General features: G+C 50.5%; 4 protein-coding genes across 4 annotated transcripts; 3 read left to right on the forward strand and 1 right to left on the reverse strand.

Moving 5' to 3' along the window:
• Positions 1 to 282: 282 nt before the first annotated feature.
• N7481_003261 (40S ribosomal protein eS6) lies at positions 283 to 1,519 on the reverse strand (the record flags this gene model as incomplete). Its single annotated transcript, XM_057262480.1, has 5 exons — positions 283 to 379; positions 494 to 911; positions 1,035 to 1,055; positions 1,144 to 1,216; positions 1,415 to 1,519. 5 exons carry the CDS (start codon positions 1,517 to 1,519, stop codon positions 283 to 285), a joined length of 714 nt encoding a protein of 237 aa, XP_057124141.1.
• A 1,458-nt stretch (positions 1,520 to 2,977) lies between these two features.
• Positions 2,978 to 4,463, forward strand: N7481_003262 (uncharacterized protein; the record flags this gene model as incomplete). Its single annotated transcript, XM_057262481.1, has 3 exons — positions 2,978 to 3,208; positions 3,373 to 4,130; positions 4,331 to 4,463. The coding sequence occupies 3 exons, from the start codon at positions 2,978 to 2,980 to the stop codon at positions 4,461 to 4,463; spliced, it is 1,122 nt and encodes a 373-aa protein (XP_057124142.1).
• A 1,982-nt stretch (positions 4,464 to 6,445) lies between these two features.
• N7481_003263 (putative HMG box transcriptional regulator) lies at positions 6,446 to 8,748 on the forward strand (the record flags this gene model as incomplete). The annotated part of the gene is given in 4 exon segments (XM_057262482.1): positions 6,446 to 6,884; positions 7,034 to 7,179; positions 7,248 to 8,578; positions 8,589 to 8,748. The coding sequence occupies 4 exon segments, from the start codon at positions 6,446 to 6,448 to the stop codon at positions 8,746 to 8,748; spliced, it is 2,076 nt and encodes a 691-aa protein (XP_057124143.1).
• A 514-nt stretch (positions 8,749 to 9,262) lies between these two features.
• On the forward strand, positions 9,263 to 13,200 carry N7481_003264 (DEAD/DEAH box helicase; the record flags this gene model as incomplete). Its single annotated transcript, XM_057262483.1, has 3 exons — positions 9,263 to 10,391; positions 10,441 to 12,077; positions 12,136 to 13,200. 3 exons carry the CDS (start codon positions 9,263 to 9,265, stop codon positions 13,198 to 13,200), a joined length of 3,831 nt encoding a protein of 1,276 aa, XP_057124144.1.
• Positions 13,201 to 13,284: the final 84 nt, after the last annotated feature.

A 13,284-nucleotide genomic window follows, 5' to 3' on the forward strand; every position in this document is an offset into this window, starting at 1 on the left:
AGATTGGATTCTTCAAGTATCAGACATAAAAAAATTCCCCCACGTTTTTGTCCGCCGGGAAAAAAAATGATTCTCATTTTTGCTTTTTAAAAAGTGTGGTTGCAAGATATCATTCCCTTCCAAAAACCATATCCTTTCCCCGAGAAACGTGGGGAAAAATTCCTTCCCTTCGCCCATCTCTCTCTCTCCATTATAGAGAATCAGAGTTGTAAAAGTCCCCCCCCACCATTTCACCTATGCGGAAAATAAAAAATCATGACATCGCGGATCGGATCATGAGATTTACTTGCGCATGGATGAGGCGCGACGCTTGCGGAGCTCGTCACGCTTGGCCTTCTCCTCGTGGACACGGTTGGCGAGGAGCTTGGCGTAGTCGTTACTATAGATGAGATTGTTAGTTAGGGATCCAGATGAGAGCACAGTATAGTGTAGGTTTGCCGATGCAATGCTATGTATGCACTGCAAGGCAATCCTGGAACTGGGTGGAACTTACGCAGCCTCACGGGCAGCCTCAGCGCGGCGGCGCTTGATGGCAATGGCGTGACGCTTGCGCTGCAGGCGCTGGGGAGTGACCAGACGCTGGATCTTGGGGGCCTTGGTGTACTCGGGCTTGCCCTCCTTGGTGACGGTACGGCGAATGACGAACTTGCGGACATCATCCTTCTTGTCGAGGCCGAAGAAACGGCGGATCTTGGTGGCACGCTTGGGGCCGAGACGCTTGGGGACGACGGTGTCGGTCAGACCGGGGAGCTCGCCCTCACCCTGCTTGACGATGGACAGGGCCAGAACGGCAAGGTCCAGACCGGTGATGGCACCGCGGACGGACTTGCGCTTGCGCTCACCGGTGCGGCGGGGGCGGTAGCAGCTGTGGCCGTCGGCGAGGAGCAGACGGGTACGGGTGGGGAGGAGAACTGGAGAGAGGTGAGTATTTTGCGGGAGGGGATTTTGTTTTGTGATTTTGATTTAGGATTTGGGTGCGGCTGTTGATTTGTGGGGAGTGGTGGGAGTGTGTAATGTGTTTTGTTGGAACGTACCACCCTGCTTCATGGGGAAACCTGTGATTGTATGTCAGTAAACAATATTCCAGCGTAGGCATTATGAGATGAAATCTTATAAGAGGTATCCCGGGGAGAAAAAACATACCCTGCTTGTCGTTACCACCGGTAATCTTGAAGAGGTAACCCTTGAACTCATCACCGAGCGCGTCACCGGCGACCTGCAAAAAAAACCGTCAGCGGTTGTCCTAGACTATCCGTATTGAAGTGTGTGTGTGTGATGTGTGTGATTGTGTATATGGATGGGTAGATGGGTGTTTTGTGTATATTGGTAGGTGTATGTGTGCGTTCCAGGTAGGTTGGGTGGGTGTGTATGGGTGGTGCATCTTGGAGATGTATTTTGAGATCGGGAGACTGACTTCGGTGCCCATGCGCTTCTCCATGAAGGGGCGGAGCTTGCGCTCATCATCGATCTCGATGATCTTCTGAGACCCATTGGCGGGGTAGGAGATGTTGAGCTTCATCTTGACGAGGTTGCGCGGTCAAGACGGTAGCGCGGAAGTTGTCGTACGTGAGTTTAAAGGGCGAACGTCGTTGTGGATTTTGCAACTCGCAAAAGTCGGCCGTAGCGAGTGTGTGTGGCTGACTCAGCTTGCACTAGCCGAGTCTGGAGGTAGCCCTGTCACATGACTGAATACCCGCTGATCGGTTTACCGCTCACGTGATAGCATATCAATGGCAGGCAGTATACCCCAACTCCCTAGGTTCCCTCACCGCTTCATCACACTCACCGCTTAGACAACTGCCGGTCTTGGCCTGGCACTCTTCTCAGTCTAGCCTAAAGAGTCCAGAGTATCCCAAGGGTAACGATTGAGTATACACTCACCCCTCTATGTTTCACTCAATTGACTGCTCAGTTCTCAGTGCTCAGCCTAGCCACAGCATTCACCCATTCACTCATTCATTCAACTCCAGCTATGCTCTGTCCCACCACTTCTCACCTCGCACAAGCTTATTCTCACCAGGTCCAGCCTCCCTGCTCTGTCCAATGTCTTGGCATCTGATCGGCCGTGGCTGTCTTGGGCCCCACAGTCAGACTGAAACTGTGGACTCCTGTGGTCCTCTGTCCTCTATCTTCTCTCCTCTGTCTTCAGTCTGGAGTTCTCGGTCCTCTCCAGGGCTGTACGAGGTCAGCGTCCAGCTGGATTACCCGTCCATTCGCAGTCCACGGGGAGACTGCCTACACTATCTCAGACTACTGGAGCCATCGTGTCCTCAGTTGACATAGAATACTCAGTACTCTCTACTCAGCACCAGAATATTGAGCAGCAGGCTACTCATATCGTGGCGGATATTAATACTAATACTAATACGTATACGAGCGGCTGCAGTACGACCCGGCACGCGAGGCTTTTCCACGTTCAGCCTTCCTCCCCGCCCGCCACGCGGCCGGTCGCATTCTTTACATCTCATATACTAGCATATCATGGCATACCTCAGTAGTACACAGTTGGCAGTACTTCCATAGCTTAATTATTATTGCCTACATACACATACACTACACTCTACATACCCGTATACACTACTCTAATATATCTGGGACCACCAGAGCCCAACTTCAAGTTAGCGCCCACTCCGCTGCTCCCGGTGGAGTGGAGATTTCTGACCGACCACCTCTCTCCTTTTCATAATTTGATCTCTACTCTCCTCTCCTCCCTCCCCTCCCCTCTCCCATCCTTGCCATATTCCCTCGTTCCCCCTTAACCTTGGCGGAGTGGAATAGTGGAATACGAATCCGTCAGTGGCGGCAACGATACGACACCCGATCCGATCCCGCTGATCCAACCTGACCTCACCATCTCCTCACCACTTTCCTCCCCACCCGATCGCCGCGACCGGACTTCTACCACCTAACTAGCAACCGCGCCGTTGCGCGCACCACATCAAAACTACTAGTACACATATCGTCAGAGGAAGAGAAAATGCGCATGTTCAATCGGTTCTACGGCCTCTGTGCCGTCGCCGTCTGTTCCATTCTCTACACAGCATGGTTTCTGACGGGGAGGACTTTTGGCGATGTCGTGCCGCTGGCCGGTACCTTCCAGACTGCCGACAAGTTCAATCACCGATTGGTTGTCTTTGGAGACTCTTGGAGCGATAGTGAGACGGAAGAGGAGCAGGGCAAGATTTGGACTGATCATCTTTGTGACTTGGTATGTGCTTTCCTTGCTATCCCGGTACCGAGAACTTGAGACAAGAGAGACGGGAGATGGAAGATGAGGGGATGAGGCAAGAAATTAGTCTCGGGAATATGTCTTGTAGAAATGGACCGACCAGACCAGATCAAACCAAACTGACTGACACATCTGCAATGCAGTTTTCTTGCTACCAGGAGAACCTTGCGCAGACGGCCCGATCCGCAGGTAATACGAAGAAGGATACCGGGGCCGTCGTCGACAACGAAGAATTAAATTCTTTCGGCATGCTGTCTAAAGACCAGGTCCCCGATTTCAAGACCCAACTGGATCAGTGGCTAGCAGCCGAGACGGTCTCGATGGAGAAACTCACCGAAGAGGAGCGCATTACCCGTCAAGAGCGTACGACATTTGTCATATCCTTCGGAATCTGGGATCTCTGGAGTCTACGTGAAACTGATTACAACACGGCAATTTCGTCCGTGGATCGACGGATCAAGAAATTGACCGAGCAATTGAATCGACTAGATGAGTCGTTCAAGGGCTGGGGTCCGACGGAGTTGCAAATTATCATGACCCAGACCATGGACATGACTTTCCTGCCGGCATTTGAGAGTGCCAGCGGCGACGAGTTCAAGGATGCGGTGCGTGTTCTGACGGAGTGGAATTCTAAGCTCAAGTCTGCTGCTACGGAGTGGAAGGATGGTAAGGCGCAGTGGTTGTATATGTTTGATACGAATGCCTTTGTCTTGGATCGCATTCGCGATTGGCAGCTTTACGCCTCCGGTATTGAGGAGGAGAATGGCATGGGGAAGAATACTGAGCCTGGGTGGGAGAATGTTAGTGCTCCTTGTGTGGTTGTTGAGAGTGGGTTCCGGGTCATGATGTCAAGGACGGAGGAGAAGACACGGTGCCAACACCCGGAGAAATATCTGTTCTGGTGAGTGGATTTCCTTTTCCTTTGCACTTTCTGCGTTGCTCGTGCGCGACTTTCCTGTTCCTGTTCCGTATTCCCTTCTCTTTCCCAACATTCAACATTTCTGAATCCGTGGTTCATGGCCTATGACCATGGCCATGACACGATTGATCGACATTGTGAGTTTCTTTCTTTGCTGACCGGGTTTCTGTTTCTGTTTCTAGGGATGAAATGCATCTGGGACCATCTGCCCACAAGCTCATGGGGAGTGCAGTCTACAAGGAGACGAAGGATCTACTCAACGCCGCCCCCAGTAAGTCTGAGTCGGCGGCTAGCCGACGGGGTGCTGCAGTTTAGCTTAGACATTGTCATGAATCAGTTTCAGCATGTATATTTTTCTGTATACTTTTCTTATTGAATATATTTTCCCCCTTGTTCATAGGGTTCATTTCGGATTTCAGATTACAGCTCCGCTCAGCTCTTCCTGCGTGCCTCCAAGACAAACGAAATGAAACGAGCTGCGGATGTACTACTAGTTACCTAGGGTATGTACCAATGCGGCCTGGCGGGCTGAGGTGGTACTTTGCGGCAGTTGTTGGGTAGCACCGATCGGGCCCACTTAGATCGAGTTACGGTGCCTGTACCTGTACTGGTGGAGTAAAGCGAATGTCTTGAGGTCATAACGTGACAGGTGTCAGAGAATAAGAAGAAAAAAAAAAAAAAGGAAAAAAAAAGCAAAGAAAAGAAAAGACAAGAAACTTACTCCTTGACCTCACCGCGTGGTTACTTTACGGTCTGGCCCTTCCAGCGGGTAGACTCAAATTAGGGTTAGGGTTTGCCAGGAGAGCCTCGCGAGTCAGGGAAATTGGGGCGAGTCTATTACTAGTACATAGTTTAGTTTGATAAGGATTGATTGTTCTCATTCTTGTTATTTTGGCCCTAGATCACTCGGCCGGACTTGCCCAAAATTAAGCAACAGGGCTTTGTGATGGGGTGAACTCGGGTTCTACATGTACCTATCATTTTTCAAGTTACTTATTGTTCCACGATTCCATCATTTGTTTTACTTGCCTTACCATTGGACTCCGTTTATTCCCGGAATCTCCGATCGCAGCTATCTAATCGGGGTGATATTGTTCGTGTTACAGTGGAGAGCGATCGGCATGAGATCATTAACAGGTACATACACTCCGTACGGATACACAGTACAGTACAAAGAAGAGAGGAGGTCACAGTGGGACAGGGGATTTTCCGAAGTCAATGGAAATGGGGGGAAAAGGGCGATTGCTTGCCAATCGGATTAGGGTACAGATGGTTGGTCTCTTCCACGAATATCACTAGTTTCTGCGTGTTTGCCATTTTTTTTCTTTGTTCCGGGGAACCGACGTCAATGCAGCCGCTGGGAGCCGACCAATCACACTTCGGCCCGAGGAATGGGGGCATGCGCGTCGCCGCTTTCGTCTCAAAGAAACAATGATCTCGTTTGCTTCGTTGGGTTTTATCGTTCCAGGGTTTGGTTGTCGGCTAACGATATTGGTTTGGGCTTCAAACGTTCTGGGTTTGGGTTGGTTCTCGGGTTCCTGACAACGATGGAGACGTGGTAGTCGTAGTAATATAGTCACAGTCGTAGTAGATTAAAGTAGACTCACTAGACTTATACTGGCATAGTTACTCCGATGCTGCTCTCGTACACTTCCATCGAATCAATTACCACATAGGCTAAGCTAACTACTAACCCCAGTCAGCTCCAATAAGTCCCTCACGATCCTGGCGCTCTATTCTTTGGTTCACGGAAAATCATACATTTTCAAAGCCTGCCACCGACAGGGATTCCTGCATCGAAGACAAAGAATCACTAATTTGCGCCTTCCTTTGTCTCGCCTGGAGGGATCGAATGAGCCCTAGACGTCATCCCAAAGTGTCCAAAGGTATCACCCTGCCCTATCCGATCCGATCTCCCGATGCTCATCTGCTTTTTTCTTCCCCTCCAATCCGCCGACTCTCCAAACGCCAGCCTGATATAGATCCATTCTCTCTTTGTCTCGCCTTCAAGCAGCTTCCCCTCCCATCTCGCCTCCATCTCACTTATTATTATTGCTTCCCCTTTCATCCCTCTCCGGATTCATCTATACTTTCCCTTTCTTCTCTCTACCCACACATCCATCCGCTCCAATTTCCCCTTCCCTTGTGTCGTTCCAAGCCATTACGCATCTTGAACAAAGAACCCACGCCGGATTCGCCGTCAATCTGCTTCTTTCGCGAATCTCTTTTCTTCTTGCTTTTGCTTCGCCACCTCTTCTTCTCTTTCTTGTTTTTCTTTTGTTGTCGTCTATAGATAAATGTCTTACGATCGAGTGCTTCCCGCCCCAGTTGCTGTGCGCCATGAGTCTTCTGGCTCGAATTTTCTCCACAGCAATCCCTTCGAGCACAAGATCATGAATGATCTCCCAATGTCCCATCGCGCCCTGCCACATCGACCAGAACCTCTAGCCGCAACATGCAGGTATCCAGAATATCGCCCGAACGCGGTCCCTCAGATCCACCAGCAGATGGCCATGTATCACAGCAAGGCTGAACCCTATACCCCACCGATCGACAAGCACCCCATCGTGGACGCTTACCCGCGACAGCACTCCATCTCAAAGGCTTCTCTTCCTTTAAGAGAGCGTTCCCCCCCTTCCTCGGGTAGCTCTAGTCCGGCCAAATCGGGCAAGGAAGAGTACGCCAGTCAGTGGTGTCTCTGTAAACCGGATCCGAAAATTCCCCGGCCTCGTAATGGTGAGTCGATGATGTGCGCGCCGATGTTGAATGAGCATGGCAAGTCCCTTTTTCTTTCATTTTGTGATCTAGTCGGGATGGCCCGGGATCTGGAATGTTTACTTTCATTAGATTCATGCTGACTAGATGTTTCTTTGTCCCTTTTATAGCTTTTATCTTATACCGTCAGCATCACCAGGCGGCTGTCGTTTCACACAATCCTGGCCTTGCCAATCCGGAAATCTCAAAGATTATCGGCATGCAGTGGAGAGCGTTGACAGAGGGGGAGAAGAACAAGTGGAGAGCTTTGGCAGAGGTATGTAAAAATTACTACTTATTCCAATGACTCGCTATTCCGGGAAGCCATTACTTACTATTTACTAGGAAGAAAAAGCCCGCCATGCTCAGCAATATCCAACCTATCGATATCAGCCAAAACGAGCAGGCCGTGATGGAAACAATCGCCATTCAGGCTCTGGCATCAGCCACAATCCATCTGGAGCCTCGACATGCAACTCCTGCGGCGGTAGAATCATGAATGCACCCACTTCTCCGATGACTCCATTCACCCCCACAGGCCGATCAGCAAGCATATCCGGCCTCGTACCAGGGCGAGCAACGACAACAATCATGTCAGCAAGAAGCTCACACGGCGGCGAGAAAGAGCTCAAGCCGATCAAAATCGACCAAATCGACCACCGTGTACGACCCCGGAGATTCGACGACGCTGACGAACAATCCCCAGATCTCAAGCGCCGCCGTGTCTCCCATGCATCAATAAAGTCCGACTTACCGGTCCACCGAAACCGAAGTCCAGACTCTATCTCCCCCTACTCAATGTCCCCGTACCAATACAATGCTACCATCCAACAGCAACAGCAACAAAGACAACCACTTCCATCAATCAGCCGACCCTTCAACAACAGCCCCCCAGTCCCCGGCCAACCAGCCGGATCGGAGTCAAGTCTTAAACTCGCACCTCTCAAAACCTCAACGCCGATAAATGCCCCACTCACCCCATTCTCGCAAGACGGATCCAACGCCTCCGTCGAGGCGACAGTCATGACAATCCCATACCTGAACAAGATCAAAGTCCTGGCTAAAATTTCCCCACCCTTGCAACCGACTTTCCGCCAGACGCCCGTCATGCGCGGACCCATCATCGCCATCGACGGCCAAGACCCAGCCCTCGTTCAATCGGCCGTGAACTACCTAGAACGTATGTTCAAAAAGGAAGCAAAACATCACGTCCGCATCTTCCAGGGTCCAACAATTAAGGACCCCACAACCGAATCTTCCTCCGACCCAACGGTCGAATACCTCGACACAATCTCCTCCTGGCACCGCGTCTCAGATGAAGTAAAAGACTTCGTTCGCACCTTGAACGGAAATGCCGAATTCGCCAACGCCAACACTTCCGAGGCGCTGACCAGAGAAGACGGCTTAACAAGTCCCAAAACCCTCATCCCCAAAACAAACGCCATGCACATAAATTCCCCCCCAATCCAGCGAAGCCGGCTCCGACCACTCCGCCAGCACAAACACATCGCTCACAGCGCTACCGCTAGCCCTAGTGCCCCGATATCAACTGACGACGGCGGATGCATTCGCATGCTCAATTCCGATTCGAGACTCGTATACTTCTCTCGATCATTGGCAGTGGATGGCGAGTCTTTGGCGGACCTGTGCGGGACCGGATATCACTGTTTATGTTCGTGAGTGTAGTCGGGAGGAACTTGAGCGGTTTGGAGGAAATGCGGTTGAGATGCGGTTGCAGGATGCTAGGACTATTGTTATTCGGAAAATCTTGGGGTCGCCGGGGGTGTTGGAGGAGAAGGCGTTGAAGAGGGTTGGGTTTGAGATTGAGGATTTTTTGACGCAGTGAGGGAGGGTGGAGGTGTACTCTGCTGCTTGAATGAGATTGTTCTGCTTTTGCTGTGTTGGATTGGATTTATTTTTTTGAGGGATGGCATGGGTGGGGGTATAGTAAATGGATTGATGAGGAGGGAGGACTTTTTTCTATTTTTCTTTTTTCTTTTCATATTTTCATATTGTCATATCTCATATTGTCGACCTTTCTTTGGGTCGTGGTGTTTGGTGTTTGATTTGATTTGGGCGGTTGGATAGCGCTGGATCATTTTCTTGGCTTTAAGCTGAGTCTTTTATAAATTGTAATTATTGAATCAATGGCACTGCATGAGAACATTCTTTTTCTGCAAAACACTTTAAATCAATCTTATCATAGTGTACTAGTGGTAACTATACTACAGGTTCCAACGGTATACTACATAGTGATGACCCGAAGCGGGTGGCGGTGAGTAATTCTGCCACACCACTGGCTATCTCCGAGTCTCCGGCCTTTTGCCTCATAAATTCATAACGTGATACATCTCATCGGCATGCATTCGGGCTTGCCCTTACACACTGCGGATTGTGCTACGTGGCCCCTCGGGACATCTTCGGACACCAATCAACGCGGAGCACAACTTACAGGTTCTGCGAGTACTTCTCTAGCCTGCTCCTTCTCGGATTATGGGGCTTTAGCGGGTCGCGCGGAAAATGGATCTACTGCTCCACCATTTGAGACTACTGACGTGAAACTGTCCCCTGACGGTTCCGCACTTCGCGATGCGTCAAACATTGAGCTGAAAAAGCCCGCAGTCAGTGAATCTCATCAAAATAATGCCACCGCCGTTCCCGTCCAACCCGTCCATGCGAATGCGAATGAGCACCCTTGCAATTCATCAATAGCAACCAAGGAAATGCAAGAAAATGGACAAGAACCTCCCAATTATCCAATCTTTGCAAAATTGGGTGGTAATGGCCAATCTCACCGTGAACCCGCCGAGTCCAAGGGTGGAAATCTCGATGCACAACCGCATTTAGCGCTAACTCGACCCGATGAAGGAAGTGAAGATCTCAGTGCCTTTCTTCCCTTGGGAGTACTTGACTCGAAAACAGCCACTGAGAAATATGCCGTCGAAATATCAATTTTGGAAGGTAGTTCTTGGATTAGAGCACGGGTGAAGAATGAAAACATCCGAATTTACGTCGATCCGAAACTCACCCACCGCAATAATGTCCAAAAATCTATCAAGAAGCTGCGGGCAGCTTTCAAAATCTTGATGTCGAACATTGATGCCTCGGAGGAATCTTGGGAAGGTCAGCGCAAAGCAATAACCAAGGACTCCGACGACGACTCTGACAAAGATGAATCCTTGTGGTACATTTTCAATACGCTACAGGACCCAGACCCGCGTCCAGATTTGATCAAGGACAAATGGTCGCAGCAGGCCGCGTTGGACCTACTGTCTGGCGATGACTTCTCGGAATTTGGTCTCAAGACTCCACTTCATCCGTATCAGCGTCGTTCCGCGGCTGCCATTGTGCAGCGGGAGGTCCAGCCTGCACAAGTTCTGGATCCTCGTCTACAAGCCTACCGCACTCCGACTGGGAAGGAATACTACTACGATAGAGAAGATGCCTGCATATTTCTAGAAAAGGCATTGTATTCAGAAGCGTGTGGAGGTGTGCCAACTTCGAACTGCCAAGTGGAAATACAACTAACCATGCCTAGGTATCCTTGCCGAGACGATGGGTTGTGGCAAAACATTCATCTCCCTTGCCGTCATCTGGGGAACCAGAGGCCATGTGCCAAAAATACCGATCAAGTATCTCTTAACAGAAGAAAACGACCATACGCCAGTTCGAGAAAAGACGGGATCTCTGATGGAAATGGCGGCGGCTGCCGCGGGCCGGCATTCCGCTCCATGGAAAATGTTTTTCGAACAGAAGAAGCTTCAAGGGACGTACTATGAACGGTGTATGAAGGCATGTAAGCGCAACTGTGGATATTACGAGATCCCTCCGCATCAAACTAGGTATCAGGGGCGACGCAGTATGTCGTACCCGCGGCCACCGTCCAAGCGTATTCGCCTCTGTACAGCAACGTTGATTATCGTCCCGAATAACCTGGTGGATCACTGGCAACATGAAATTCACCAACATACATCAGATCTAAATGTTTTGACCCTACAACAGGGACCGGAAAAGGATAAGACACCATCTGCCGACGATCTGCTCAACTACGATATCGTGCTCTTTTCCAAAACACGGTTTGAGAAAGAAGCCGGCGAGCCAGTCAATAACCGGCGCGAAAGATTTGTGCAGATGGACTCGCCACTTACAGAACTTCACTGGTTGCGTGTCATCGTTGACGAAGGGCACAATGTGGCGGGACACGGTTCAAAAACCAACATGATCCATCTACTTGGGCAAATGCACATTGAGCGCCGGTGGGTCATATCGGGAACTCCATCGACTGGACTCTATGGAGTCGAAATCAGTCTTGCTACGCAGGAAGCCGCGACTAGTGATACGGACTCTCCTGGAGATGTAACAGCCGTTGCTCTGCAAGGCCGGAAGAAAACCGGAAACGCAGTAGATAGTGAGCTGAAAGACCTCGATCGACTAAGACGCATGGTGACTGGATTTTTCGAGTTGCAGCCATGGTCGAACTCGAAGGATAATGATCCGGCAGACTGGACGAAATACATGAAACCGATCGGCCTGGATGGCAAGCGTCGCAAATCCCCGGCCATTCGCGCTACGTTACAGGGCCTTGTGGTACGACATCAACTGGAGACACTGAACAAAGAGATTTCTCTTCCGGATCTCTACAACCGAGTTGTTTACCTGGAACCCACGTTTCATGACCGACTTTCTATAAACCTGTTCCTTTTTGGCCTCGCGGTCAACGCCATTACCTCCGAACGACAAGGCCCGGACTACATGTTTGACTCCAAAAATCGGAAACATCTGAACCAAATCATAAATAATTTGCGACAAGCCGGATTCTGGTGGGCAGGGTCTGAGATGAATCCCCAAGACTCTATTGACCATGCGATCAAATACATGGATAAGAATCGGGAGAAGATGACGCCGGATGATATCGACCAGTTGACCAACGGGATGAACATTGCTCGAATGGCAATGGAGTCTGGAAGCTGGCGCGAATTTAAGCAACTTCACGAACTCGGCGTCTTCCTCCGGGATTTCCCTGAAGAAAACCGTGCACACTGGGCACTAGACTCGAATTCGGAGGAAGAGCCGCTTTTAATTGGAATCACCCAGGCTCGACGAGCACAGCAGTTTGTCACCCAGAACCTGCGATCGCAAGATCCTACTCAGGGGCTGTCAGGCGCCGGGATCAAAGTTCGCGGTGAACTTGAAAGAAGAGATCAGCGTGCCCCGGCTAAGGGTGCCCCCCGAGTCCGCCAATACACCGAAATCCGCATCCTCCACGCCAGGCCAACTCAATCACAGCACAAAGCCTCAAAGTCATAAATCGCCCAAGAAGACCTTCAAGCAAAACCTATTCCGCACCTTACCTTCCTCATCCCCGCTCATGAAAACGAAATTCGTGGCCACATCATCGGCAAAACTCACCTATCTCCTAGACCAAGTACTCCGCTGGCACAAAGAAGAGAAGATCATCATCTTCTACGACAACAGCAACTCAGCCTTCTGGATCGCCGAAGGCCTAGAGCTACTAGGAATCGAGTTTCGCATTTACGCCAGTACACTGAAGCCCGAGCTCCGAACGCAATATCTCGAACTCTTCCGCGAATCGAGCGACATTCGCGTGCTACTGATGGATCTGCGACAGGCCTCGCACGGACTGCACATCGCCCATGCCTCGCGCGTCTACATCATCAATCCAATTTGGCAGCCAACGGTCGAAAGCCAGGCCATCAAGCGTGCTCACCGAATCGGTCAGACCAGGCCTGTTCATGTCGAGACATTGGTTTTGCAGGATACATTAGAAGACCGCATGCTCCGGCGAAGAAAAGAGATGTCGGACATGGAGATGCAGCACGCAGAGCGGAGCTTACTGGATGATACGGCTATGAATGATATCATTCAAAGAGAGGCCTTTTTGCCTATGACAGATGAAAATGGCAATCGCTTTGCTGAGGCAATGTATTTGCAACAACCGACTACATTCTTCGATCGGCACCCATTGCCGATCCCGGATGAGGTGAGAAAGGAAGAGATTGGAGTGCGCAATGCGTCTACAAAACGGAGTCGGCTCGCTGAGTCGGATGCCGATGATACGGATCTGCCAGAGTCGAGGATGAGTCCAACGCCGAAAAGATCGCGGATCGGGTTTGCTGCTAGTGTGCAGATTATTGAGCCGGAGACGGGAGTGGAGTCGGATTCTGTACCGGCTCCGACTCCGAGTCCTCGGCTGGATTCTATGACACAGCTTCCATCATTCAATGATCGGGGTAGTGATTCTCCTGTGCCAAGGCGAAAGTCGCTGTTTGGCCCGTAGAAAATTCCTTTCTATATATACCGTTTACCTGGTGAAGCCGGTCGATCTTCATAGACTGATACTATTCAAATCATTTGGTCATTC

The sequence above is a fragment of the Penicillium waksmanii genome (assembly GCF_028829765.1).
Source record: "Penicillium waksmanii strain IBT 27052 chromosome Unknown utg000004l:1.0-5674109.0:1.0-5678898.0, whole genome shotgun sequence".
Taxonomy (NCBI): domain Eukaryota; kingdom Fungi; phylum Ascomycota; class Eurotiomycetes; order Eurotiales; family Aspergillaceae; genus Penicillium; species Penicillium waksmanii.